Source organism: Neltuma alba, unplaced genomic scaffold (assembly GCF_004799145.2).
Source record: "Neltuma alba isolate B1F8T4 unplaced genomic scaffold, ASM479914v2 tig00012115_pilon, whole genome shotgun sequence".
Taxonomy (NCBI): domain Eukaryota; kingdom Viridiplantae; phylum Streptophyta; class Magnoliopsida; order Fabales; family Fabaceae; genus Neltuma; species Neltuma alba.
Genome location: NW_021636667.1, coordinates 41,301 through 64,846, shown reverse-complemented (window position 1 = coordinate 64,846; position 23,546 = coordinate 41,301). Strand labels below are relative to the sequence as shown.

General features: G+C 36.4%; 4 protein-coding genes across 6 annotated transcripts; 3 read left to right on the top strand and 1 right to left on the bottom strand.

The window, feature by feature from the left end:
* Nucleotides 1–877: 877 nt before the first annotated feature.
* Nucleotides 878–5,418, top strand: LOC114722780 (U-box domain-containing protein 7-like). The gene is made up of 2 exons (XM_028908872.1): nt 878–1,484; nt 2,784–5,418. Exons 1-2 carry the CDS (start codon nt 1,024–1,026, stop codon nt 3,625–3,627), a joined length of 1,305 nt encoding a protein of 434 aa, XP_028764705.1. The 5' UTR covers nt 878–1,023; the 3' UTR covers nt 3,628–5,418.
* A 22-nt stretch (nt 5,419–5,440) lies between these two features.
* Nucleotides 5,441–9,386, bottom strand: LOC114722781 (UBP1-associated protein 2C-like). Of its 2 annotated transcripts, none has more exons than XM_028908875.1 (2): nt 8,115–9,386; nt 5,441–5,531 (listed from the first exon to the last, which is right to left on the bottom strand). In XM_028908875.1, exon 1 carries the CDS (start codon nt 9,349–9,351, stop codon nt 8,116–8,118), a length of 1,236 nt encoding a protein of 411 aa, XP_028764708.1. In that variant the 5' UTR covers nt 9,352–9,386; the 3' UTR covers nt 5,441–5,531; nt 8,115. The 2 variants fall into 2 exon arrangements, with proteins under 2 accessions (XP_028764708.1, XP_028764707.1); XM_028908874.1 differs by lacking the exon at nt 5,441–5,531 and adding an exon at nt 6,352–6,938 and having other exon boundaries at nt 8,115–9,385.
* Nucleotides 9,387–13,124: 3,738 nt separating this feature from the next.
* On the top strand, nt 13,125–20,294 carry LOC114722779 (uncharacterized protein YNL011C-like). Of its 2 annotated transcripts, none has more exons than XM_028908871.1 (14): nt 13,125–13,319; nt 13,419–13,535; nt 13,707–13,839; nt 14,554–14,650; nt 15,111–15,154; nt 15,253–15,409; nt 15,594–15,665; nt 15,918–16,001; nt 16,552–16,653; nt 17,852–17,899; nt 18,465–18,590; nt 18,854–18,943; nt 19,586–19,855; nt 19,975–20,294. In XM_028908871.1, the coding sequence occupies exons 1-13, from the start codon at nt 13,127–13,129 to the stop codon at nt 19,724–19,726; spliced, it is 1,404 nt and encodes a 467-aa protein (XP_028764704.1). In that variant the 5' UTR covers nt 13,125–13,126; the 3' UTR covers nt 19,727–19,855; nt 19,975–20,294. The 2 variants fall into 2 exon arrangements, with proteins under 2 accessions (XP_028764704.1, XP_028764703.1); XM_028908870.1 differs by having other exon boundaries at nt 18,854–18,946.
* Nucleotides 20,295–21,107: 813 nt separating this feature from the next.
* Nucleotides 21,108–23,546, top strand: LOC114722771 (pentatricopeptide repeat-containing protein At3g53700, chloroplastic-like). Its single transcript, XM_028908865.1, has one exon. It carries the CDS (start codon nt 21,108–21,110, stop codon nt 23,388–23,390), a length of 2,283 nt encoding a protein of 760 aa, XP_028764698.1. The 3' UTR covers nt 23,391–23,546.

Sequence of the window (23,546 nt, the reverse complement as noted above, 5' to 3'; positions counted from 1 at the left end):
AACTATGCATGTTGCACTAACTTTACCCACACTAAAGCTATTAATTAAGTGTACCAACATACCAAAATTCAAATGCCTTATCTGACTTCTTCAGTTTTAACCATCTAGTGCTATTTCACCACACATTTGCTTTTTGGAATCTCCCAGCTCAAATCTCAATGATACATCTACAACACAGGAGATTAAGGATTTACATTAAAGTTCTTTATTGGGAAAGAGGTCACTGAAACTGTCATAGATAATTGGGTCTCTGCCTCGCTCTTATTCTGGGGAAAACTTGACAGAACCAATCTGACATGCATGTGAGAATATCGTAGCCACTCATTCAAATGAGATTTTGCAGCCAATTAAGAATTTGAATGATGTCAATTTAGTTTGCCAAGTGATTGACACGTAGGCCCTTCCTGAAATTTATTATTCCTTGGGGGAACAAGTACACTGGGCCTCCTTGATTCCCACATGCAGGAGATCACAGATGTACGCAGGTAATTAACAATTTATTCTCAAACCAAATTATGATTAAATCCCTAATTTAATGAATTACGATAGTAATCCTCCATTGATAGTCAACTTACGGAGGCGAGAAGGTTCTCAAATTGAATTGGTGAAAACGGAAGAGTAGGTCCCACTTATATCAACCCACTCATAATTTAAAGACTAGTGATCTTGGAATTGTGTTGCACGGGCAAAGAGATAGACTCACTGTTAGTGATATTAAGCCAAATAGTTTTTTTCCTATTAAAATAAATAAACAATAATAAGATTAAATCATAATGGGACAATAAATACGCCATTTGAGATCTCGTGCATTTAATACCCATGAGATTAAACCGGGACAGCACTGTCCCTTTGCTTTGGCTCTGTTCTTCCCCTGTTTTATACAGAGTCCTTCCGTAATTTCTTTGCTTTTCTTTCTCTCTCTGTGCCTTACAAAAGACAAGTAGAAACCGAATTATATAAGGAAACAAACCCAGGACAGTTTTCAGAGTCTCCTAGTGCGTGTCTTCCTCTGACGAACCAAACATGTCGTCTACTCCTTCATCTTCCTCTAATGGGGTACTCTCTTCCATAACACTTCATATCCTTGCTCGCATCAAAAGGTTTCTCAAACCCAAAGCGACCCGAGTAAGCTCTGATCCATCTGATCAACTCGAAATATCAATTACCAAATCCGAGAGCAACATCGACAAGGTTGAGAATTGTGAATCAGCGAGGCAAGCTATGGAGAAACAGAGTTGTGAGGAGGAACAGTCTGTGATATCGTTGAAGAGTTGCGTGAAGAAGCTTCACTTTGGGAGCTGGGAAGAGAAGGAGATGACGGCGAAAGAGATTGAACGCCTAGCCAAAGAAGATGTCAGGGTAAGAAAGCTGATAACGGAGCTAGGAGTGGTGCCGGAGCTGGTGTCAATGGTGGCGTCGGAGGTGGCTGGCCGGCAGCTAGCAGGGCTGAAGGCATTGGTCCAGCTCGCCCATGGAAGTTACAAGTACGTTTTGCGATTTTAGTTCTCTCCTGCTTCTATGATAAAACTTTCTGCTTTTGTTGAGCTTTGGATTTCCTCAAGACTTCGTTATTTGATTCAAACAGGAAACAAGTAAATTTGATAGGAAATTGGTAAATTCAGTTGGTTGATTCTTTAGAAATTCTTTGATGTTATTGGTTGAGTTGATTCCCCTACGGAAAACATATTCTGCAGTATTCTTGTAGTATAAAGGTATCAAAGGAGGTACTAGTTTCTCAAAGCCTTTTCTCCTGAAATTTTTGAGGGGTTGAAGCTCTAACAACAATTGATTCTTGGAATCACGCAGAGAATGCATGAAGTTTTCTTCTCAAATTTGAACACACCTTTTTTTCCCAATATTGTTTGACATGTTGCTTTTTATAAGAGATATTTTGATGTTATTTCAAATTTTGTTTGTTGATTTTTCATTTTATCCCTCTTTAATTACTCATATTGATCAAATTTTATTATTATTATTTTTACATATTTGTTGTCTCCAATTAATTTTAACTAACATTTTGAAAACATAATGTGATTAATTATTTTTTGTAAAAAGGAACAGAGGGAGCATGAGATGGAAAAATGAGAAAACATCCCGAAATCCCATTTTTCGAAATCAAAAAAGAAAAAAAAAAAAAAACAGTAAGACAGTGCGTATGAGGCTTCTTGCAATACATGCTGTAAAATTACGAGAGTTATCAAAGCAATCAAGGCTTGCATTAATGGCGTTAAATCCAAGAATACAAACGTGGCCAGTGTTTTCGGATCACCTTCCTAAAACGTGCATATTCATTAAAATAACGTAATTATAATTAATTCTCCAAATTTGTGCTTCGTTGTCCACTATGTTGCTGGGTTGTAGGACGAGCTTACAAGGGAACAGTATCGCTACTGGGGAGACATTTTTGTCTTCACAATGTATAAACAACAGATTACTAAAATCCAGGATAGTTATTCAGATTCCGCCAATGTCTTCAGCCTCATTTTAAAAGTCTTATGTTGACGTGCACTTTCCAACACATATCTTTATTTGAGATCGTCATTGACTTCTTTATGCAAGAAGTGTTGATACTCTCTAGTTAGTTTGGCATTCTTATTTCTTTAATATGTAAATTACATCATCCCCACAAAAGAAAAGAAATAATGACGGCAGAACATTGAATAGTTGACTTCTTATGCTGACTCAGTACACATTAATTATTCAGTACAAGCTTTCAGCCTAACTTTGACAAAGCCTGAAGTATGGTTTGCTTCTTGTCCTAATTAAGTTTGTTCCTCTTTCAGAAACAAGGCTTTGATAGTGGAGGCAGGTATATTCTCCAAGCTGCCAAAGAGAGTTGACCTTGATGAATCAACAAGAAGGGAATGTGCAGAGCTGCTCTTATCATTGTCATCTCTAGCAAACAGCCAATTCCCTCTTGCTTCATTAGATTTTCTCCCATTCATTAAAGACATTCTGGAATCAGATCCAAATGTTGAAACCAAGCAATCATGCCTGGGTGCTTTGTGCAACCTCTCAACCGTGTTAGAGAATGTAGGGCCTTTAGTTTCAGCTGGGGTTGTGCCTATCCTCTTAGAACTGTCCTCTATCAAAGAAAATTCAGAGAAAGCACTTGCTACTTTGGGAAACTTGGTGGTGACCTTGATGGGAAAAAAGGCAATAGAAAATAGCTTAATGATGCCTGAGAGCTTGATAGAGATTTTGACATGGGAAGATAAACCAAAATGCCAGGAGTTGTCAGCTTACATTCTGATGATTCTAGCTCACCAGAGCTCATCACAAACACAGAAGATGGCACAAGCAGGGATTGTCCCTGTGCTACTTGAAGTAGCTCTGTTGGGAAGCCAATTAGCACAGAAGAGAGCACTAAAGCTACTGCAATGGTTCAAGGATGAGAGGCAATCAAAGATGGGGCCACATTCTGGGCCACAAACACCAAGAATGGCGATGGGCTCACCAGCAGACCACATAGAAGCAAAAGAGGGCAAGAGAATGATGAAGAGCTTGGTGAAACAGAGTTTGCATAGGAACATGGAAATTATTACTCAGAGAGCCAGCACCCCCGGGGATCCAACTAGGTTGAAATCATTGGTTATCAGCACAAGTTCCAAGAGTTTGCCTTATTAAATGTGTTCTCTCTCTCTCTCTTTTTTTTTTTTTTTTTGAGTGCCTTAATTTTTTCCTCTTTAATATTAGAATTCCCGGATCTGTGCTGTGCCTTCACCAGCAGCCATTGACGGGCCAGAAATTTACAGAATGATTGACAATGGAAGAAATATCACATTTCTTGCACATCTTCAGTTCATCTAGCGGCCATGTCTAAAGGAAAACTTGATATGTCCTCCTTTTTAACAAGGCAAAAGACATGTCACTTAAACGCAAACCGGAGCTTTCACGTTAGAACGAACATGGCCGATCTAGTACCGAGTTCCACGGCAGGAGTCACATGGCCCACATCTCATGACCAGTTCATACGATAACACTCCTCATTTTTCCCCCCAGAATAAGGCGCAAGCAGAATTTCACACTCCTCATCAATAATCTTTATGCCCAAACACAGACAGATCAAATTTCGATGATTTAGAGGGTCAAAGAGGGTCAACTCATGAAGTGTAACCTTGTACAAAAATGTATAACATGTAATATGGGCAATCCATTTTTAAAGTCAAGTATTCCTAGTTCACTCTAAAATCATTACAAATAGTCTCACGCTAGAGAACGATACAACACATGGCCCCGTCTACTGCACTAAGCAACTCGCGGCCACTGGCATCCTGAGTCCAAATCCCGAAAGACTACATGGGAATTTGATGTAGGCTGAATGACATCGGATCAAAACGGGACGCGGAAACCACCTCAAAAATCATTAGTTACAGCAGTAGTTAAGGCCGCCAATGAGGTTTAGCAGACATGAAAAGTTCAAGGAAATAACAAGCACTGTTAAACATGCATTACCCAAAATAAACTCAAAACAGCATTAATTAGTGCTTTTCCATGTTAATAGATCAGTAAATTTCACACTGAGCAGTTTTAAGCATGAAAGAACACCACAACACGAAATGCAAAAGGTATTTCCAGGGTAGTTAAAAGGAGGAATTCAACATGTTTAGAATTCAGAGAGAGCACTTGCTAAAAGAGAGCCAAAATCTTAATTCCAGGTGTTTGATAGCCATGCTCATTTCGATCAGAAGTTTTGCTCTATATTAAAAATACCAGAAGCTCACACTGTCCCAAACTACAAAACAGAATCTAAACAACTTAAATGCACTAAATTTAAGTGATCAAACAATAAGAATCTAACTAAAAGAAAAGGCATGCATACTGAGACAAAAGATTAGAAAAGAATATAAAAATATTGCTCTCAGTGAAGCACATCAGACTCAGAAATAAAAACATAATAGCCACATCGGGACTTAGGCATTGATCTATAGAAGCACGCTAAACAAACAGCCGGCTCAAAAGGAGGGTTGGCGCAGAATAATTAAAAAGACAGACGAGGAACATCCAAATATACAAAAGAATGTTGTTTATTCTTTAGCTGTGCACAAGAGAATGGAATCAATTCAGAGTTTTCCCAAAACAAAAATCTATCTTTTAGAAAGTTCATTCATGTCTTTTGCTTATCTGTTAACCTCTAACAGGGTGAAGATGTAATAGAATATTGTAATGCATAGCTGTCAAAATCATATACATGTACATTGCTCCAGAAGAACAGGTAAAAATTGACAAAAGCCCAAAAACTTACTGTAAATGATGGACACATCCATCACACAAGAGTGACAGCATGACACTCACGTAGAAAATTTTAACCAAGGTTTTTGATATCACTGGCAACATTTCAATATGGTATCAATAACTTTGAAGCTTGAAGCCGGCCGCATTTTTGACAAAGACTCATTAATAACTAGGGAGAGGGGAACTCTCCTAGAAAAATACAGTGTCACAGGCAATACCTGTTTAGCGGCAGAGGGATGAATGGAGTTAAAATGAGACTTTCAATACTAACAGGCTTTTACATACCCTGATTTTTTCTGCGCCAAGAAGAAGAAAGAAAGAAATAAAGAGAACAAGCAGTGCATAAGTCATTTGACCTGTGCAGATGGGAATGAGATTAAAATTTACCCGTCACAGGAAACAGCAGCTCAACAGCATGTTAAGGTCTCAAGGAATGAAGTGGTTCAACAGGAATAAGTATATATAAATAATCCGAATCACACAGATGTGATTCTGCGAATTTTAATTAAATCAGCAATCTGTATTGTGCCAAAATCACACCAAATAGTGCAATTTGTATTGTATATCCTCTGATACTAGCGAAGTTGATAAGGAAAAAGGTAGCACTTATTGTCTACGTGAACATGCTCATTCTTTCCTTTACCCTCATTAATTTTCATTCCTTTTTAAGCTTTTTGCCTCTTGAGGATCAAATGGGCTGAGCCTAACAATCAAGGGTACCAAATGAAATGTGGTTTTCCTTTAATGCAAGGACAATCAAAACATTATTCAACAGTTGAATAAACTGCTTGCATACAGCCCCTTGATGTCAGCTTGACTAAACTTGTATACTAAACAAGTTGATTCCAAATTATTAGACTCACAGGCTATTCGAGGACAAAATAAGCTCGTTTGGACTTTTCAAAATTCCAAAAATATAATTCATATCCATCATCTTAAGTTCATATAAACATATTTATCACTTTTATGGTCAGAAAATACTGTCCTTGACCGCAAAAATATGGTGTAGTTTTTTTTTCTTAAAAATAAATTAAGATTTACCCCAAAAAAAATAAATTCAACATAGACATTGCCAGATCAAGTTTCAGCGAATCCTTCATCAAATAAGAATAAGAATAATACTCAAGGTAGGCAATTTTTAAACAAGTCTAAGTCTGAGTGCCAAATCAATAACAGACCTAAGATAATATGCATAGTCTCAAAAGGCTTGCCTCAACTGATTTACGCCCTCAAGACTCGAGAATTTAAAGATCGATTACAAGGATATTTCAAGAAATGCTCAAGAATACAAACCCCAGATAGTGAAACAAATGCTCAGTAGCCACATAATGACCAGAGATACAGAGTAAAATGATCAACGGCTAAAGATGCATCAAAGTTCAAGGTGAACACCTTTTTTTTTCATGCAGGAGGCATAAGCACCTTTGTATCTATTGAATAATTTAAAACCCTATTTAGACGAAAATCATCCAATAAAACGTTCTACAAATCTTCATATGAATACTACATTCAAATACTAAGCAAACTCATGTAAGCTTTCACTAAAACCTATCACAAATAGGAACAACACATAGAAGCAGAGGTAGTGAAGCAGCAACAAATTCACAGCAGTCCATGTAATCAAAACCAAAGTATTCATTGTCTGGATTCACGAAATCAGCATAACCATTTAAAGCATAAGCGCCCAAGAAGCCATCACAAACCTGAATCAAACACCCATTCAAAACTCAAACCAGGAATTAACATTTTAAAAACTAAGGGCGAGCTATAAAAAGTAACAATTATTACTCAGAAGCACATAGCAGAATCATCAAATAAATAAGCATAACGCTACATGTCATTTTGTCGTATCCACTTGAGTCTGAAGACTGTACTCTGTAGAACTAAATAATTTCCATATATAGCCATTATGCAGATTATTCATATGTGCATGCAATTTCTAGAATTAAAAAATGAAAGAGAATAATTAGTCCTTCTGACAGAGCAACATAAACTCTCCTTTTGGAAAGCCAAATGAAAGAAAGATCTCAAGTTTAGTGGAAGGAAACAAATATTACTATTCATGATAGGATTAGGTTCATCCAAATATCTGCGTGCATGAAGCGTGCGTGTGTGAAATTGTGCTGGGGCAGCAGAAGGAATCTGATCCATTCCTTTCCTTCCAAAACTCCATTAAGTCTCAAAAATTCTTTCTTCCTTTATCTTCTCTTATATTCCAAGTCCAATCATACAAAACCCCAAAGGAAAAAAGTCAATTAACCACACGATACTAATAGATTGGGAAATTGACAAATTGAAACCAAGGTTACGAGTCATGCCAAAAAAGATAGGGAGCGTGCACAGACGGAAGAACCAAAGAAGTCACCATCAAAACAATTTCACATACAAAGGAAATAATTAATATACATATTTTTCTTTCTACTCATCATATTTCATAAAAATTATGGTGCAGCTTCATGATCACAGATGGCCAGTTGATATTAAGCCTATACTCTATTTGTTATGATTCAAAAGGTAAAAAATCCTAAGATAGCACCAAAATGTCCCCATATATTTAATAGCGAGCATTCAAAATTGGAGAGTAACAACAGTCGAAGATTTGTTTCGTGTACACCAATCGAAATAGCAAAAGAAAAACATTTTTTCAACGAAACGATGAGGATTTAATAACAAAAATAAAGCAAAACTTTAAAGTTACCAAGGTTAGGATGGTATACAAATAGAAGTTCAAAATGAAATTATGAAAACAAGAAAAAGCAAATCCATATAAAGGCACGGATCGGTAGTTCTATTAACCAAAATAAAAAAAAGCAAACCACATCAAGGGCACGTATTAAAGCAATAAACAACAACAATTGAAAAATCAAATGCAATATTACCTCAGTAGTATGGCGGCATGCCTTGGTACATTCCTCCTGGGGCCATCCTTGGCATTTGCATGGGCTGTTGATGCTGAGAGGGAACAGCAGATGAGGGCAAATTATAATGCGAACCATCTGGATATCCTCCGGTCGGCATTCCAGCAGAGGATGAAGGCAGCCTAGCGCCATAATCACCAGAAGTAGGCCCACTGAACTGAGAGCCACTATAAGCCCCTCCAATACCGGGACCGTACCCCCCACCGCTATTAGGAGTTAAGGTAGATGGAACCTGCGTCCCATACGGCGGCAATGAAGACTGCAATCCATAATTATTACTAGGCATAGCCATAGGGCCCTGATGCGCACCACCAAATCCCCCATATGAAGGGCCATGACCCCCATAGTTTGATCCCATCATAGGGCCAGGTAAAGATGGTTGCGGCTGTTGTGCTGCCATGCCATTACCTGGTAACCCAGCAGGGCCCTGGTTAGGAGCTCCTCCTGATTTCCCCTTCTTGTTATCCATGGCCAATTTACAAAGCACTTGGTGCCCATCAATAGTCTTGACTGGCTCAACTAGAGACGCCCTAGCACCCTCCTCCGTTTTGTACACAAAGAACGCAAAACCTTTGGACTTTCCGTTAGCTTTGTCAAACCCAAGAGGCCCTTCTTCGATTTCCCCATAAGCCAAAAAGTAACTCAACAGCCTCTCCGACGAAATATCAAACGGTACATTGCCCACAAAAATTTTTCGGGCAGAAACATCACTTGCAGCTGCGGCAGCCGCATTAGTCCCTTGACTGGCCGACAATCCAGAAGCTGCAAGCTGGGTCACCGTCATTCTCCCGTCAATTTTCTTACTGGGCTCTTTCAAAGCCAATATAGCACCATCAACGTGTTTAAACGTCACAAAGCCGTATCCTTTGGACTTCCCGGTCGTTTTGTCGAAGATAACAATCGCCTCATCGAGCACCCCAAAGGAGGAGAAAACACTGCTAAGTGTCTCCGTGGTGGTTTCCCCTGCAAGCCCCCGAACAAAGAGTTTCCGAAGGGTGGAATCACGGTCGGCGACGGAACGTATAGACTCAAGAACGTCAGGGTGATGAAGAGCAGCTGAAAGAAGCAGGTCGATAAGCTGTTCTTGATTGAAGGGTTGGAGGATCTTGCGGATGTCATCTGCACCAAGCGGGGTTGTTGAGGGCACAGAATCGTCGATTCCGTTCTCCTCGGCTTTGCGCTTCTTGGAGAAATCCATGGCAAAAAGACTTCGGTCAGGCTTTGCAGATTAGGGATTCCTGTTTGGCAGGGAAGAATTTAGAGGATACCTTCAGCGTGGAGGGAGGAATATATAAACCCTAACACCCGATCGGCAAGGCGTGATTCGGGTCAGCCCGGTTATAAATTAAATTAAGACCAATAATCATCAGTTGCCAATAATTAAAGTCATTTGTATTAGTATATCCATAATTTGTACTACCTCCTATTTTAAATATAAAAATTAGTTATCAACAGGGTTGGTTTAAGTGGTAAGCGGTTTGGTATCGCTTAAGTGAGGTCTCGAGTTCGAGCCTCAACGTATGCAGTCAGGTGCACGACGCGGGTCGTATTTAGATGTAGTTGGTGAATTGAATGGGGCAACTAAAAAATATATATAAAAATTAGTTAACTAATTTGAGTAAATAAAAAAAAATTAAATTAGTTATTTATAATAAACATGTATTGTTTTTCCTAAAATATTTTTGCTAATCAAGTTTATTAGTCAGAACTACTGTTATTAGAATGATTATCTTTAAAAAGGATGAATAAATAAAAAAGATAAAATAAATTAGGATCTTATATTTAGGATCAAAATAAAAATCAAACAAAATCTTATATTAAAAATGAAGATCATATTTTAAGGATTTTTTTTTTTTTGCCAACCGTATTCTAAAGATTCAAAGACTTGCGCCCCTTTTTTCTTTGAAAGTTGAGACGAATAACAAATATAGATAACGAATATAGAATTGCCTTTTTATTTAAAAAAATAACAAATATAGATAATAGTACAGCTATATCATTCCTCTTATCATTTTTATAAGTTACTTAAATAAAAGATTCTTTCTTATATTATTTTGGAAAAAAGACAGAAAAATAACATTTGAATTTCATAATGTCCAAATGGTATGCTAAATTTAAGAAATCTTAATTTGGTCTCAAAAGACCAAATTGAGATTATCATGTTAAAAGAAAAGGCCAAATTGAGATTATCATGTTAAAGGAAAAGACTAAATTGTCCTTCATTTTATTTATTATTTTTAAAATACCAAAACTCCCACTAGCTGGCCAGTCGTTCGCCAAAGCTCTGGTGGCAACAGTCACCGGAGTTCCGATAGTCGGAAATAATTTTTTTGAAAATTTTTACAACGTCAGTATAATGGTTAACAACTTTTGCAATATTATTAACAATTTCAGTATAGTAGTTAACAACACGTTTTCTGAGAAACTTAACAAGCTATAATAGCCGAAAACAATTTTTTTGAAAATTTTTACAACTTTAGTATAAAGGTTAGCAACTTTTGTAACGCTATTAACAATATCAGTATAGCAGTTAACAACAGGTTTTGTAGGAAATTCAACAAGCTCTGGTGGCCGAAAACAATTTTTTTGAAAATTTTTACAACTTCAATATAACCGTTAACAACTTTTATAACGTTATTAACAATTTCAATATATCAGTTAATAATAGGTTTTTCAGGAAATTCAATAATTGGTCGCCGGACCTCCAATGGCTGAAAACAATTTTTTGAAATTTTTTACAACTTTAGTATAACGGTTAACAACTTTTGTAACTCTATTAACAACTTCAGTATAGAGGTTAACAACAGGTTTTTGAGTTTGTTAACGGCATTAATGAAGTTGTAAAATGCTACTTTTTGAATTTTCTGAAAAACCTGTTGTTAACTGCTATATCAAAGTTGTTAATAGAGTTACAGAAATTGTTAACTGTTCTACTAAAATTGTAAAAATTTTAAAAAAAAAAGTAGTTGTTAAAGCTATAAAAATGTCATTTTTTTGAATTTGTAAGAAAACCTGTTATTAAATGCTATATCAAAACTGTTAATAAAGTTATAAAACTTGTTAATGGCATTATTGAAATTATAAAAATACTACTTTTTGTATTTCTCAAAAAACCTGTTGTTGACAGTGTTACAAAAGTTGTTAACCGTTATATTGACATTGTAAAATTTTTTTAAAAAATTGTTTCTGGCTGCTGGAGCTTCGGCGACCAATTATTGAATTTCCCGAAAAAGCTGTTGTTAACTGCTATACTGAAATTGTTAATAGCATCACAAAAGTTGTTAACTATTATACTGAAATTGTAAAGATTTTCAAAATAATTGTTTTCGGCCGCTAGAGCTTGTTGAACTTCCCAGAAAACCTGTTGTTAACTGTTATACTGAGGTTGTTAATAGCGTTGTAAAAGTTGTTAACCGTTATATTGAAGTTGTACAAATTTTTAAAAAAATTGTTTTCGGCCACTGGAGCTTGTTGAATTTTTCAGAAAACTTATTGCTAATTACTATACTGAAGTTGTTAATAGCGTTACAAAAGTTGTTAACCGTTATACTGAAGTTATAAAAATTTAAAAAAAAATGTTTTCGGCCGCTAAAGCTTGTTGAATTTCTCAGAAAACCTGTTGTTAACTGCTATATTAAAGTTATTAATAGCATTATAAAAGTTGTTAACCGTTATACTGAAGTTGTAAAAATTTTCAAAAAAATTATTTCTAATTGTCGGAGCTCCGGCAGGCTAGTAGGGGTTTTCGTATTTTAAAAATAATAAATAGAATAAAAAGCAATTTGGTATTTTCTTTTAACATGATAATCCTAATTTGGTCTTTGGAGACCAAATTGGGATTTCTCAAATTCAGCAGACCATTTGGGCATTATAAAGTTTAAGTGCCATTTTTTTGTCTTTTTCCCTAATATTTTTATAAGGCATCATATGAGATGTTTATTTTATGTTTCATATTTTTTGTGCATCCGCATGTATTATAGCTCATTTATAAGGTGGTCTATGTTTTTCGATTATAACTCTCTTAACTTATCAAATGTTCGGTTTATTTTTATGCCTCCTATTATGGTCAAAATAATACTCTTTCCGTCTCTTATTATAAGATTTAATTTTTTAAATAGGTTTGTTTTTTTTATAAGATCCTTTTTTAGTTTATCTGAACATTTAATGTAGTATTATTTATTTTACTCATAATTTAATGTATTTAATACATTTTCTTTCTTCATTTATCTCATTATTACTCTCTTACATTTATCCATTTATATATAGAGTTATATTTGAAAAAAAACTGTATTTGCTACATATTAATTACTTTTAACTAGTTTTAATTGTTTTTTTAAACCGTACAATTTAATTAAAAAGATATCACAAATGGAGTAGTAAAAGTAACTTACAGATAATAACCCAAAAATCCTTGTGAATCATGTGGGGAGCAAAGATCACCCCAGAAATCCTTGTCTAATTTCTTAAGGAAAATTAGTTCACAATTAATTTTTAGGATTAATATAATTTTTAGTTTCTGAAATTTGACTCTAATTTTTATTTTAATTTAAAAATTTAAAACAAATATTTTTAGTTTTTATTTTAATTTAAAAATTTGAAACAAATAGTTCTAGTTTCTAAAATTTAAATGGTTAGTCTTGTTGTAAGAATTAAAAAAAATTAAATCAGACTAACATAAAATTAAATTTAAAATGCTAAAATATTGGTTTAAAATTTAAGAACTAAACACATTTTAAAATTAAGACTGCTCGTTTCAAATTTTATCCAGCAAAATTAAAAAGAAGTGATCGAATTTAAACGCCAAATATAGCACCAGTATCCTGTCGGTAGGAAAATTTATTGGAAAACCAGGTAAATAACGCGGACGCGATGACGGATGTGGAGTCCGAGGTACAACATTAACGGGAGGATAAGGAAAAAGGCAGCTCACAGTGTCAGTGGAACTAAAATCGGTTTGCCGAAGACGCGGGAATATGGCCGACAGTTGGTTGGGTCCCACATGGTGGAAGACCTTCCCCTTCCCGTACCCCAGACTACCTTCCCCGTCTTCTCCCACTTCAACCTTTTCCTCCGCTATGGCTTCATTTCCTTCTCAGCATCGCCAATGTCGTTGTTCCTCGGATGCTAACCCTACTCACCCGCAACCCGCATTGCTCGTATTTTCGGGTACCTGATAGTTTCATTCGCTCAATACCGTCTGTTTTCTTGTCTTCTTTTATTGTGTTGATGTGGAAATCTAAGCGCTTTTCGGAGTTCGATGCGTAGGTGGGACGGCGTTCAATGGCGTGGCGGAAGAGCTTCAGAACTTCACCACTCGTGTGGCTCATGTTCTCCCCGTTTCTGATGATGGTGGAAGTACGGCTGAAATTGTCCGTGTCCTTGGTAACTATTTTTACTTCTCGCAAGATCATTTGATGGTGAATGTCTGCGAAATTTTGATCTTATCTTCCCGGGGGCTTGCCAGTGGATATTTGGCTTTGAGAAAATTTGTTATTTTTGAGCTTACTGGAAATAGAAATTAGAAATATGATTCCATGATGGGATAATTTACAGGTGGTCCTGCTGTTGGGGACATACGATCCAGGTGTCTGAGATTGTCTAATCGAAGTACGGCGGAGGCTCTTGCAATTCGCAGATTGCTTGGTCATCGTCTATCACTTGATCCACATCACGCTAAATCAGAATGGTACCCCTTTATTGATGCCGTGAAAAGCCTCCTTCCTGCTGTGAATAATATTATTTTTTTCTTCGGCAAAATCAGAGTGGTGCCACTTTAATGTTACATCTATTATATTTCCATGCTCACAATTCTATACTCCATTGGAGCTGTCATTCAGATTTACTCCGATGTAATACTTGAAATATAAATAATAGGTTTTCCCAATTGGTGTTGGTATGTAAAAAAACAAAACTTGGAATATAAATCTTGATCCTTTCAGAAATATTTTTCAGAATTCAAGCTAAAAAGAAAAGGCTGAAATAGTTATATTTGCATAACTCAAGGCCTTATCACTTTATAACTTCTGCCTTGGGAGGATGTCAGTCTTAGTCTACTTCCCTATAGTCAACAAATCTCTGACATTTTCATCTCTCCCTTCCTCCACTTCTGCTGCAATTATATAACGTCTTAGTATATCATCTTCTTCTTCAATCATTTGTGTTTATTTGTGTGAGTCATTGATTAGTGCTGTCTGTCTTTCCTCTAGTTTTGATGGAACTATAACTACTAACTTGTGCTTTCTATCTATGGGACGTGATCCCTTGTGCCAACTGGTCATATGTCTTAATTTAATGGGGAAAATTATTTTGAATGTTTTCTTCACTCCCCTTGTGTGATTTGCTATATGTTATTGTTGTGTAATACTCTTGGTTTAGCAGTTAGCTGAGTTTCATGTTGTAGGTACTCTATTGTGGAGGGTGATCACTCTCTATGGAAAGGTGTGTCAAAACCCTACAGGGAGACTATTCGTGCCTTTCTGGCCTATTTCCAGAATCAGGTGACCTCTGTGTGCAAACTGATGCTTTTTTATTGGATTTCTCATTCTGTCAATAAACAACCTTTTTTTCATAACTATTTTTTCTCTCTCTTCTCTGGCTATTAGCGAAATACTGCGTACATATAATTTCTTTCTAGATGATGAACTCTCGATTCACATTGTCAATTTCAACCTCTTTTTCTCCATGATTTTTTTTTTTAAATTTTTGGTTAGCAAGGGGCTACTGTTTCTCTGAGTTGTTCTAAATTATTTATCACTACAAATATTATTTTTATCAATATTGCTATCTTTCTGGTATTTTGCCCTTTAGTATGCTGTCATTTTCGTCATCACCATCATAATGTTGTTGTTATAAATATTGCTACTACTTTTCCTATTATCGTTTTTCCAAGTTGCTTGCCTCTTTTATGCTCTTTCAATATTTTGGCATAACACGTGGCCTTTCTTTGTCTTTGTACAGATTATTCGCCGATCCGATGAATCATTTTGTTTCAGCAATGGCAGGTCTTTTATCTGCTACTTCATCCTGATTTTAGTTTAATAGAGTGAATTTAAGGGTCTAATTGTTTAACAACTTTACTGACATCTTATAAACCTTGCAGCATTGGGAATTTCTTTTTTGCAGGAGCACGCATATTTTTTCAGTCCTTGGATGCTGCAATATTTCTGTTTTCACGTGTATCAGAGATTCCTTCTGATAGCCTGGTCTTACCGGTGATTTCAACCAATGATAGGCTTACATTAGGATGTGAATTATGGGTATGGTTGATGGTTCTATAACTGATTAACATTGTAACCATGATATGGTTCCATGGAGTTTGTATTCTAGGTGTATATTTATTTTTCATTATAAAAGCAATTGATCTAAAATTTCTCAATGGTGAGTTTCACTCCTTTTTTAATCCAGTACATCATCTCACAACTTGTTTCAATCATATTATAGGACGGTACCATTATACGGGGACAAAATGAAATTTCTCATCCGACCAGTGGATCCATGGAGCCTGTTAAAAAGGTGTGTTAGTGTCTTATCTGTGATAAGATGCTAACTCTTACTGTCTTACAGCATCTTGGTTGAACTTCTTTTGGTAGAAAGGGAGCTTTGCTGAAATATATTATATATGTTATCCAGCCGCTGATTGACTTCTATCACCAATAATTTCTTTCTCTATAAGTAAAATTATGAAGTTTTTGTATTGTGCTACTGGTTCTTGGCATTTGTATTGGATGCTTCTAATCTGTTGAAGTTTTATACATTCATGGACAGGAAAACTCTTCAACTCCAGGACTTCCTTCAAGAATAAAGCGGGTGTTCTACATGTCAAGTGAAGGGAAAAATTTGCTTCATGAGGTTAATGGCTTGTCTTGTCTAAGCATTTGCAATGTCATATAGGAGCTTGATGTGAATGATTCTTCTTCTTCTTCTTCTTTTTTTTAAAATATGCATTGCTCTATAGAATGGGAATAGAAGTAAACTCAAAAGGATTGATAGATGATGCAAGCATAGAATCATTTATCTTATTTTTTGCATGGACAATTATCAAATATTCTTGTATTGCATATTATGTGAGTAATATTAATAAAGTATCTATTTTATCTCGGGTGATGGAAGGAGACTTTTATTTTGGTTATTATTGGTGATCAGCTTCATTACTTGTTAACATCTTCTGTACAATTTCATTTTTGGCCACTTGTTATGTTTGGGTTTGGTTTGGTTTGGTTTTAATCTAACCGAGCCTTTAAAAAAAAAAAAAGAAGCCAATTTGAGGAAATTGGTTTGGATGTGGGGAAAAAAAACTGATTTGGACCTCCTCAATTTTTCATTGTAGTCAATTTGTTTTTGTTCTGAATGTAACTACTGGTTTTTAACTATTACTTCCTTTATTCTTATTTTTAAATAGGTCTTTCCTGCTGCTAATCCTGCTGTGCTAGAGCAGTTGAATAATGTGGATTGCATTGTCTATGCTATGGGTTCCCTTTTTACTTCGATCTGCCCTTCATTGGTAAGGTCCTTGCTATCAGTATATATGTTGTGCAGTTATACGGTATTTCTTCTCGATGAAGTGACATGGTTACCTACTGATTCATTTCATTTGAAACGGTCCTGATTCTGTGTCTTCTAGTTCTAACGCAATATTTTTGTATTATTTGATATATTGTAAAATTAATTGATATTCTCTGTGATCATTAAATCTTGATATGAGTTGTGTCTGATGCTTATCTACTGAGTAGAGCAACATTTTATTTGCTACGGGAACTTTAGTATTTGTGAGAATCAATGCACCATAGCTGTATGCAGATAATTTTAGCGGGATGGTTTAAGCTCTTCAAGGGTAGGGTTTCAGTTGCTAATGGACTTCTATCACGAGACAGTGAAATCACACTTTAAATGCACAAGGGGGAGAAGTGATTGTGAACCAAATCATATGGATTTCTCCCCTAAATAAAGGGGTAGGGTGATTACCAACTTAGGTACAGAAAAGTAGAATGATACTTTTCGAACAATCGGATGGTGTTGCAAAATGATAATGATTGAACCTATGTTTTCTCCCCCAAAACTTTCTACCTATTTTAAAATTTAACTTGCTGAGTAGTAATGATAGAAACTCGTCCCCCCTGAAAGTTTCCTCCCCTTGTAAAACTCAATATGCTAAATCTTAAACCAATGGATGTTTTTGCATATTTTACTGACTGTATTTAGCTGCTAGCATGGTGTTTAGATTTATAAAGGAAAAGAATAATGTCAATTTGCTGAGGCAGTTAAGACTAAAATTCTTGTCTTCCCAGATGTTTGATAATTATACATTTCAGTAACTGCAGATCTTTATATGCATTTGCAAAGAGAAATTAATTGTTCTATTGCATTGAGCCATAATTTGACTTCTTAGTTTGTTAAGAGCATAATGTCATCGTAAACAAAGAAGAAGAAAGTCTCAGCTGACTTTACATCAAATGATGTGGAACGTTCTACTATTTTGTGGGAGTTGGAGGCACTTTCTTGCATTAATCATACACATGTACTAAAGAGTTGGCTGTCATACCCAATCTGATTTTACTAGATTAACTTACTTTCCAGCTCTCTGAGAAAATCGTTTTGATCTAATTTTATTACAGCTAATTTGTAATTTTATGGAAGCAACATTTTTTCTTTAGGCAATTAAATTGTACCATTAGATGGTACTGACTCCCATAATTTTGTAGGTATTGCTGGGAATTGGAGAGATCATATCTTCAAGATCCTGTCTAAAGGTATTTTTGTGATCTTTTCCTAAGCTCATTGGCAAGAGTGATGATGAGGTTGGGGTCTCCATAAGATGCACTTTTTATTCATCTTTTCACTGGAAAACAATCACCCGGACTGCAACTCATTCAAAGTGGCCCCAACCTTGGTATAACTGCACTGTTTGATTGAGGGCAAAGTGGGCATAGGTTGATTTCCTTTGATATGGTTGCAAGTCCCAAGTCCCATAACATTTAACTTTTCAATATGACGAAACCCAAGATTTTAAGTTCTGTCCGTCATATGGTATGAGCGCACTGTTTCAATCAATTCAACTACAGTTGTAGTGAAGCACGCGTCTCTTCGCTAGATAGATAAAACTCTATTTTATTTGATGGAAATTAGTGTGTGTGTGTGTGTGCGTGTGTTCTTGTTTACTTCCATGGCATTATCCAAGCTCTTTCCTTACTGGAACTTGGACTGCACTGTGCCTTGTTTTGGCGACCTAATGGTGGATTAGATTTGTGTCTCGCTCATTGAAATCTCCGTGACTTGCCAGTTTGTTAATAATAATTTGAGGAAAAAAGTTGACAGGTGCTTATGTTGAATGGCTCACGTGACCGGGAGACAAGTGATTTTTCAGCTTCATGCTTTGTAACTGCCATTACGGATGCTCTCAATCGAACATATGGAGATCCCTGTAATCGCTTACAGAACCTGGCAAGTATCGAAATTCCTTCATCAGCAAATTACCTGTAGCCAATATAACTGACTTCGTCCGGAGAGCCAGTATTTAATCATTGGGACTATTTTTTCTTAACTAAAGAAATCCCATAAAACTTGAATTCACAGAGTTAGTTGATTTGACTGTTTTTGGCTACTCTAGGGACACGTGTCATCTATGTAGTATGAGCATTTCTTATACTTCACAGCTCTACTCTTCTTGACGCAATTTTTTCTTTAATTAAAAATTTTTTTTGCAGCCTGGACAGTATATCAATACCCTCTTGGTTCCAAGAGACGGTGAAATTCCAGTTGATAAAGAATGTCTGGCTTCCCAAGGAATACGTGAGGTGGTATGTTGATTTGTAATTCAAAGTAATTGTGACCGAGAGAAGAAATTATCTTCTTTCCTGAGATCTCAATATAGGCCAGTTGTTTTCAAACTTCAATGGACAAATTCAAAGAAAGAGCTTGCATATTTTTAGGTTGTATTTGACATGTTGACCTATCAAAATGACATTTTTAGGTTGTATTTGACATGTTGAACTATCAAAATGACTTGAGATGTGTTTGGGTGTCCGTTTTCTATGAACCGGACGTTTTCCCAAATCCGACAGTAGGTTTTGGGTGTCCAAAATGGACAACCGACACACACACAGTGCAGGAATTATGGCAAGGACTTGCTCAGCGACTTTTTTACACTATAGGACCATATAACCACCAAATATGGTTACCCGGTATCAAATGTTAGACCGAATAACCCAATGGCGATTGGTCCATATGAGTAAAAACTTAACTGGTGGGTCCTTATTCACAATTTTTTCCATGTGAAATTAGTTTTCGCAAAAGCTTCATTTTAAGGTGTTTCTCCAGTGTTTTGTCATTTCAACAATTGATGAACGTCAAAATTGTAATCATATTACTATATGCGCTTTGTGATGCAAGATCATTACCTTAATTAAATGTTTATCTCGCATTTGTTACTTCTGCAGATAGTTGTTGATTCGATACGTGATCCTAATGTCGGTGTGATATATGACCCCAAATCATTGATACAAGCTCTTGCTGATCTGATAGGCAGATATATGAAGTCTCAGGTTACTCTGGGGCAAGCCAAATCTTTTGCCACGTGACCGTCGAATCAAGTCTTAAAGTGGTTCACTGTTCCCAAGGTTAGAAAAAGTATCTGATAAACAGCAAATTTTCCATGGCGCAGCTTCTATCTTTCTGCTGATGTTGAATTATGGCAGTCTTAATTTCAGGTAATTCATCCTAAAACTATAATTGAATCATTTGTGATTCTCAGTTCAAAATATATGAATCCTTGATTATGAGGAATCTTATGTTGGTACTAATTCTTTTTTCGCTCATCAAATTCCAGGTGATTCTCTCTGTTCTCAGTCAAGAGGCTGCTGATGGCTCTCAAAAAATGGCTACTGTGAATTGTATCTGTTAATTTGATCGTTAACTATTGAAAAAGTGTCTGTTTTACTCTCTGTACATATCTAATATCTTGTACATAATTATGAGCTTTCGGTTGGTCTTAGTATTTACCTTTCTTCTTTCTTCTTCCTTGTATTATGTTTCCTTTTTCCCAATTTCTCCCCTGACTTGCATCCACCGTTGGTTGGCTTGGTACTTTGGGATCACACAAAGGACTCTCTTTTTTCAACCATTATATCAATGTTTGAATGGTTCAAATTTGTTCTTTTATAAAATTATTATCACAATGTTAATTTATAAATTTCAAATACGAATAACGAAAAAACCTTTTTGGCTATAAATAAATAATAAAAATCATCTTCGTTTTAATCTTTCCGTCATATTACATTTTTGGGGAAAAAAATAAAAACTTTAATGTTTTTTAAAAATTTAATATCATTCTTCTAAAATAAGATTTTTTTCTGAAATATAGGTATCATACTATTAAAAGTAATTTTATTTGAGGTACTGTCAGATATTAAATATAGACACCTCTTTTAATGGGGATTAAAATAAGATTTTTAACAGAGAAGAAAGAAAAGAATCTTTTGAAAAGGAAAAACACAATTCTGCTGTGGGTTTAGAGTTTCGTATGGGGCGAAAAACATATTACGGTTTCGACCTCTGGCCCAAAAAAGAAACTACAGATTGGATAAGATATTTCAGCATCTTTCCGGCACCCAACACTTGCTTCTTTGGCATGAGAGTAGCAAACTAGGAGAGGCTTCTCGCTGCAATCACTTCCTTACATCTGAGCGGCAATTGTGAAGAAAGATTCGGTAAGGAACGCAGAGGAAGCAATGCCATTGAAAAATTAAGAGTGAGATTGAGAAAGAGAGAAGGAGACGCAGAGGAGAGAGGAAGCAAGAGAGGGATTGATACACAGAGAGAGAGAGAGAGAGAGAGCAAAAACCAGGGGGAAAATATCTTGCTATGGGTTATTGGATTGGGTTTTGCCAGAGTTAGATATTGATTCTGCTCCATGTCTTAATCGTCACGCCCTGCGCTATACATGTTTGTTGAATTGTCTCAATGGCTTTGTCTTCGTTGCCCTGTCATCCTTTGTCTCTCCCTGTTACCAATTACCGCTCAAAACCTACCCTTTTCTCTTTCAAACGACTAACCTTCGATTTCTTCGTGCCTTTTTGCTCCACTTCTAGCTCGTCAGCTACACTCACTTCCTCCCCAGTACAACAGCTCCCTTCTGATTTTTCACCCTCACAACTCTTGGATCTCCTTCGTCGCCAAAAAGATGAATCCTCAGCGCTTCGCATATTCGAATGGGCCTCAAAACAACCCAATTTCGTACCCGTTTCATCCATATACGAGGAAATCCTTCAAAAGCTTGGGAAAGTGGGGTCTTTTGATTCCATGATGCTAGTGTTAAAAGAAATGAAGTCTGCAGGTTGCGTTGTTGATACTGGTATTTTCCTTATTTTCATTGAGAGCTACGCCAATTTTCAGTTATATGAAGAAATTGACGCTATCCTCCGAGTAATGGAAGATGAATTTGGACTGAAACCTGACACACATTTCTATAATTTCTTGCTGAATGTCCTTGTCGATGGCAACAAGCTTAAACTTGTTGAAACAATTCATTCAAAGATGGTTAATAGTGGAATTCAGCCGGATGTTTCAACCTTCAATATCTTGATAAAAGCTCTCTGTAAAGCCCATCAGTTAAGACCTGCCAATTTGATGTTGGAAGAGATGCCAAGTTATGGGTTGTCACCGGATGAGAAAACATTCACAACATTAATGCAAGGTTTTATTGAGGAAGGTGACATGAAGGGCGCGTTAAGGATAAAAGAGCGGATGGTAGAATGTGGGTGTCTGCTGACCAACGTGTCTGTTAACGTTTTAGTGAGTGGCTTTTGCAAAGAAGGTCAAGTTGAGGAAGCCCTGAGTTTCATTCAAGACGTATCAGATGAGGGATTTTACCCTGATCAAGTTACTTTTAATGCTTTGATGAATGGGTTGTGTAGAAGAGGGCATGTCAATCATGCTCTCGAAATCATGGATGTTATGCTTGAAAAGGGATTTGATCCGGACGTCTATAGCTACAACTCCTTGATCTCTGGATTATGTAAATTAGGAGAAATTGATGAGGCAGTTGAAATTCTGCATCAGATGATTTCGAGGGATTGTTCCCCAAACACTGTTACTTATAACACGCTAATTAACACCTTGTGTAAGGAGAACCATGTTGAGGCAGCAGCTGAACTTGCTCATGTTCTTACCAGTAAGGGTATATTACCTGATGTTTGTACATTTAATTCTTTAATACAAGGTCTCTGCTTGACTGGTAACCGTGAAATTGCAATGGAACTATTTGAGGAAATGAAGAAGAAAGGATGTCGACCTGATGAGTTTACATACAGCATACTGATTGATAGCCTCTGTACGAGAAGGAAACTTGAAGAAGCTTTAAACCTGCTGAAGGAAATGGAGTCAAGTGGCTGTGCCCGTAACGTTGTGGTATACAATACTTTGATAGATGGTTTGTGCAAAAATAAAAGAATTGAAGAAGCAGAGGAAATCTTTGATCAGATGGAACTCCAAGGGGTGTCAAGAAATTCAGTAACCTATAACACCCTCATAGATGGTCTCTGTAAAAGCAGAAGAGTGGAGGAAGCTGCTCAGCTTATGGATCAAATGATCATGGAAGGATTAAAGCCTGATAAGTTTACCTATAATTCATTGCTTACATACTTCTGCCGGGGTGGAGATATAAAGAAGGCAGCTGATATAGTGCAAACTATGACTTCAAATGGCTGTGAACCAGACATTGTTACCTATGGGACCCTTATTGGGGGACTATGTAAGGCTGGCAGAACAGAGGTTGCAAGTAAGCTCCTCAGATCTATCCAGATGAAAGGCATGGTCTTGACTCCACATGCTTATAACCCTGTAATCCAAGCTCTCTTTAAAAGAAAAAGAACAAAAGAGGCCATGAGGCTTTTCAGAGAAATGATAGAGAAGGCTCATCCACCAGATGCTGTAACATATAAGATTGTTTTCCGTGGCCTCTGTAATGGTGGAGGGCCAATTCAAGAAGCTGTTGATTTTACAGTTGAGATGTTGGAGGAGGGACTCCTGCCAGAGTTCTCATCGTTTGTCTTCTTAGCAGAAGGGCTTTGTTCTTTATCCATGGAAGACACTCTTACTAAACTCATTAATATGGTCATGGAGAAAGCAAAATTCTCAGCAAATGAAATATCTATGATCAGAGGCTTCCTCAAGATCCAGAAATTTAAAGATGCATTGGCCACTTTGGGCGGTATCTTGGATACACGAACGGCCAGGAGATTTTAGTGGTGAAAAGTTTGGGTGTAAATTATATGTGCGATGATGTTCTGAAGCGTATGCTAAGAAAGCCCCTCGTTGCATTTCACAAGGATGCTGAAGGCAAAGTTCGAGACCGAGAAAAGTTTGTTTGCCCGGGAATCAACACATTACAGAACCCTTGGC

Bases quoted from the DNA above. Each gene is read 5' to 3' on its own strand.
- LOC114722780 (XM_028908872.1), top strand. From the start codon at position 1,024: ATGTCGTCTACTCCTTCATCTTCCTCTAATGGGGTACTCTCTTCCATA. The intron at 1,485-2,783 runs GTACGTTTTGCG...TTCCTCTTTCAG, and splicing joins CTCGCCCATGGAAGTTACAA to AAACAAGGCTTTGATAGTGG.
- LOC114722781 (XM_028908875.1), bottom strand. From the start codon at position 9,351: ATGGATTTCTCCAAGAAGCGCAAAGCCGAGGAGAACGGAATCGACGAT.
- LOC114722779 (XM_028908870.1), top strand. From the start codon at position 13,127: ATGGCCGACAGTTGGTTGGGTCCCACATGGTGGAAGACCTTCCCCTTC. The intron at 13,840-14,553 runs GTACCCCTTTAT...TTCATGTTGTAG, and splicing joins CATCACGCTAAATCAGAATG to GTACTCTATTGTGGAGGGTG. The intron at 15,155-15,252 runs GTCTTTTATCTG...TAAACCTTGCAG, and splicing joins TTTTGTTTCAGCAATGGCAG to CATTGGGAATTTCTTTTTTG.
- LOC114722771 (XM_028908865.1), top strand. From the start codon at position 21,108: ATGGCTTTGTCTTCGTTGCCCTGTCATCCTTTGTCTCTCCCTGTTACC.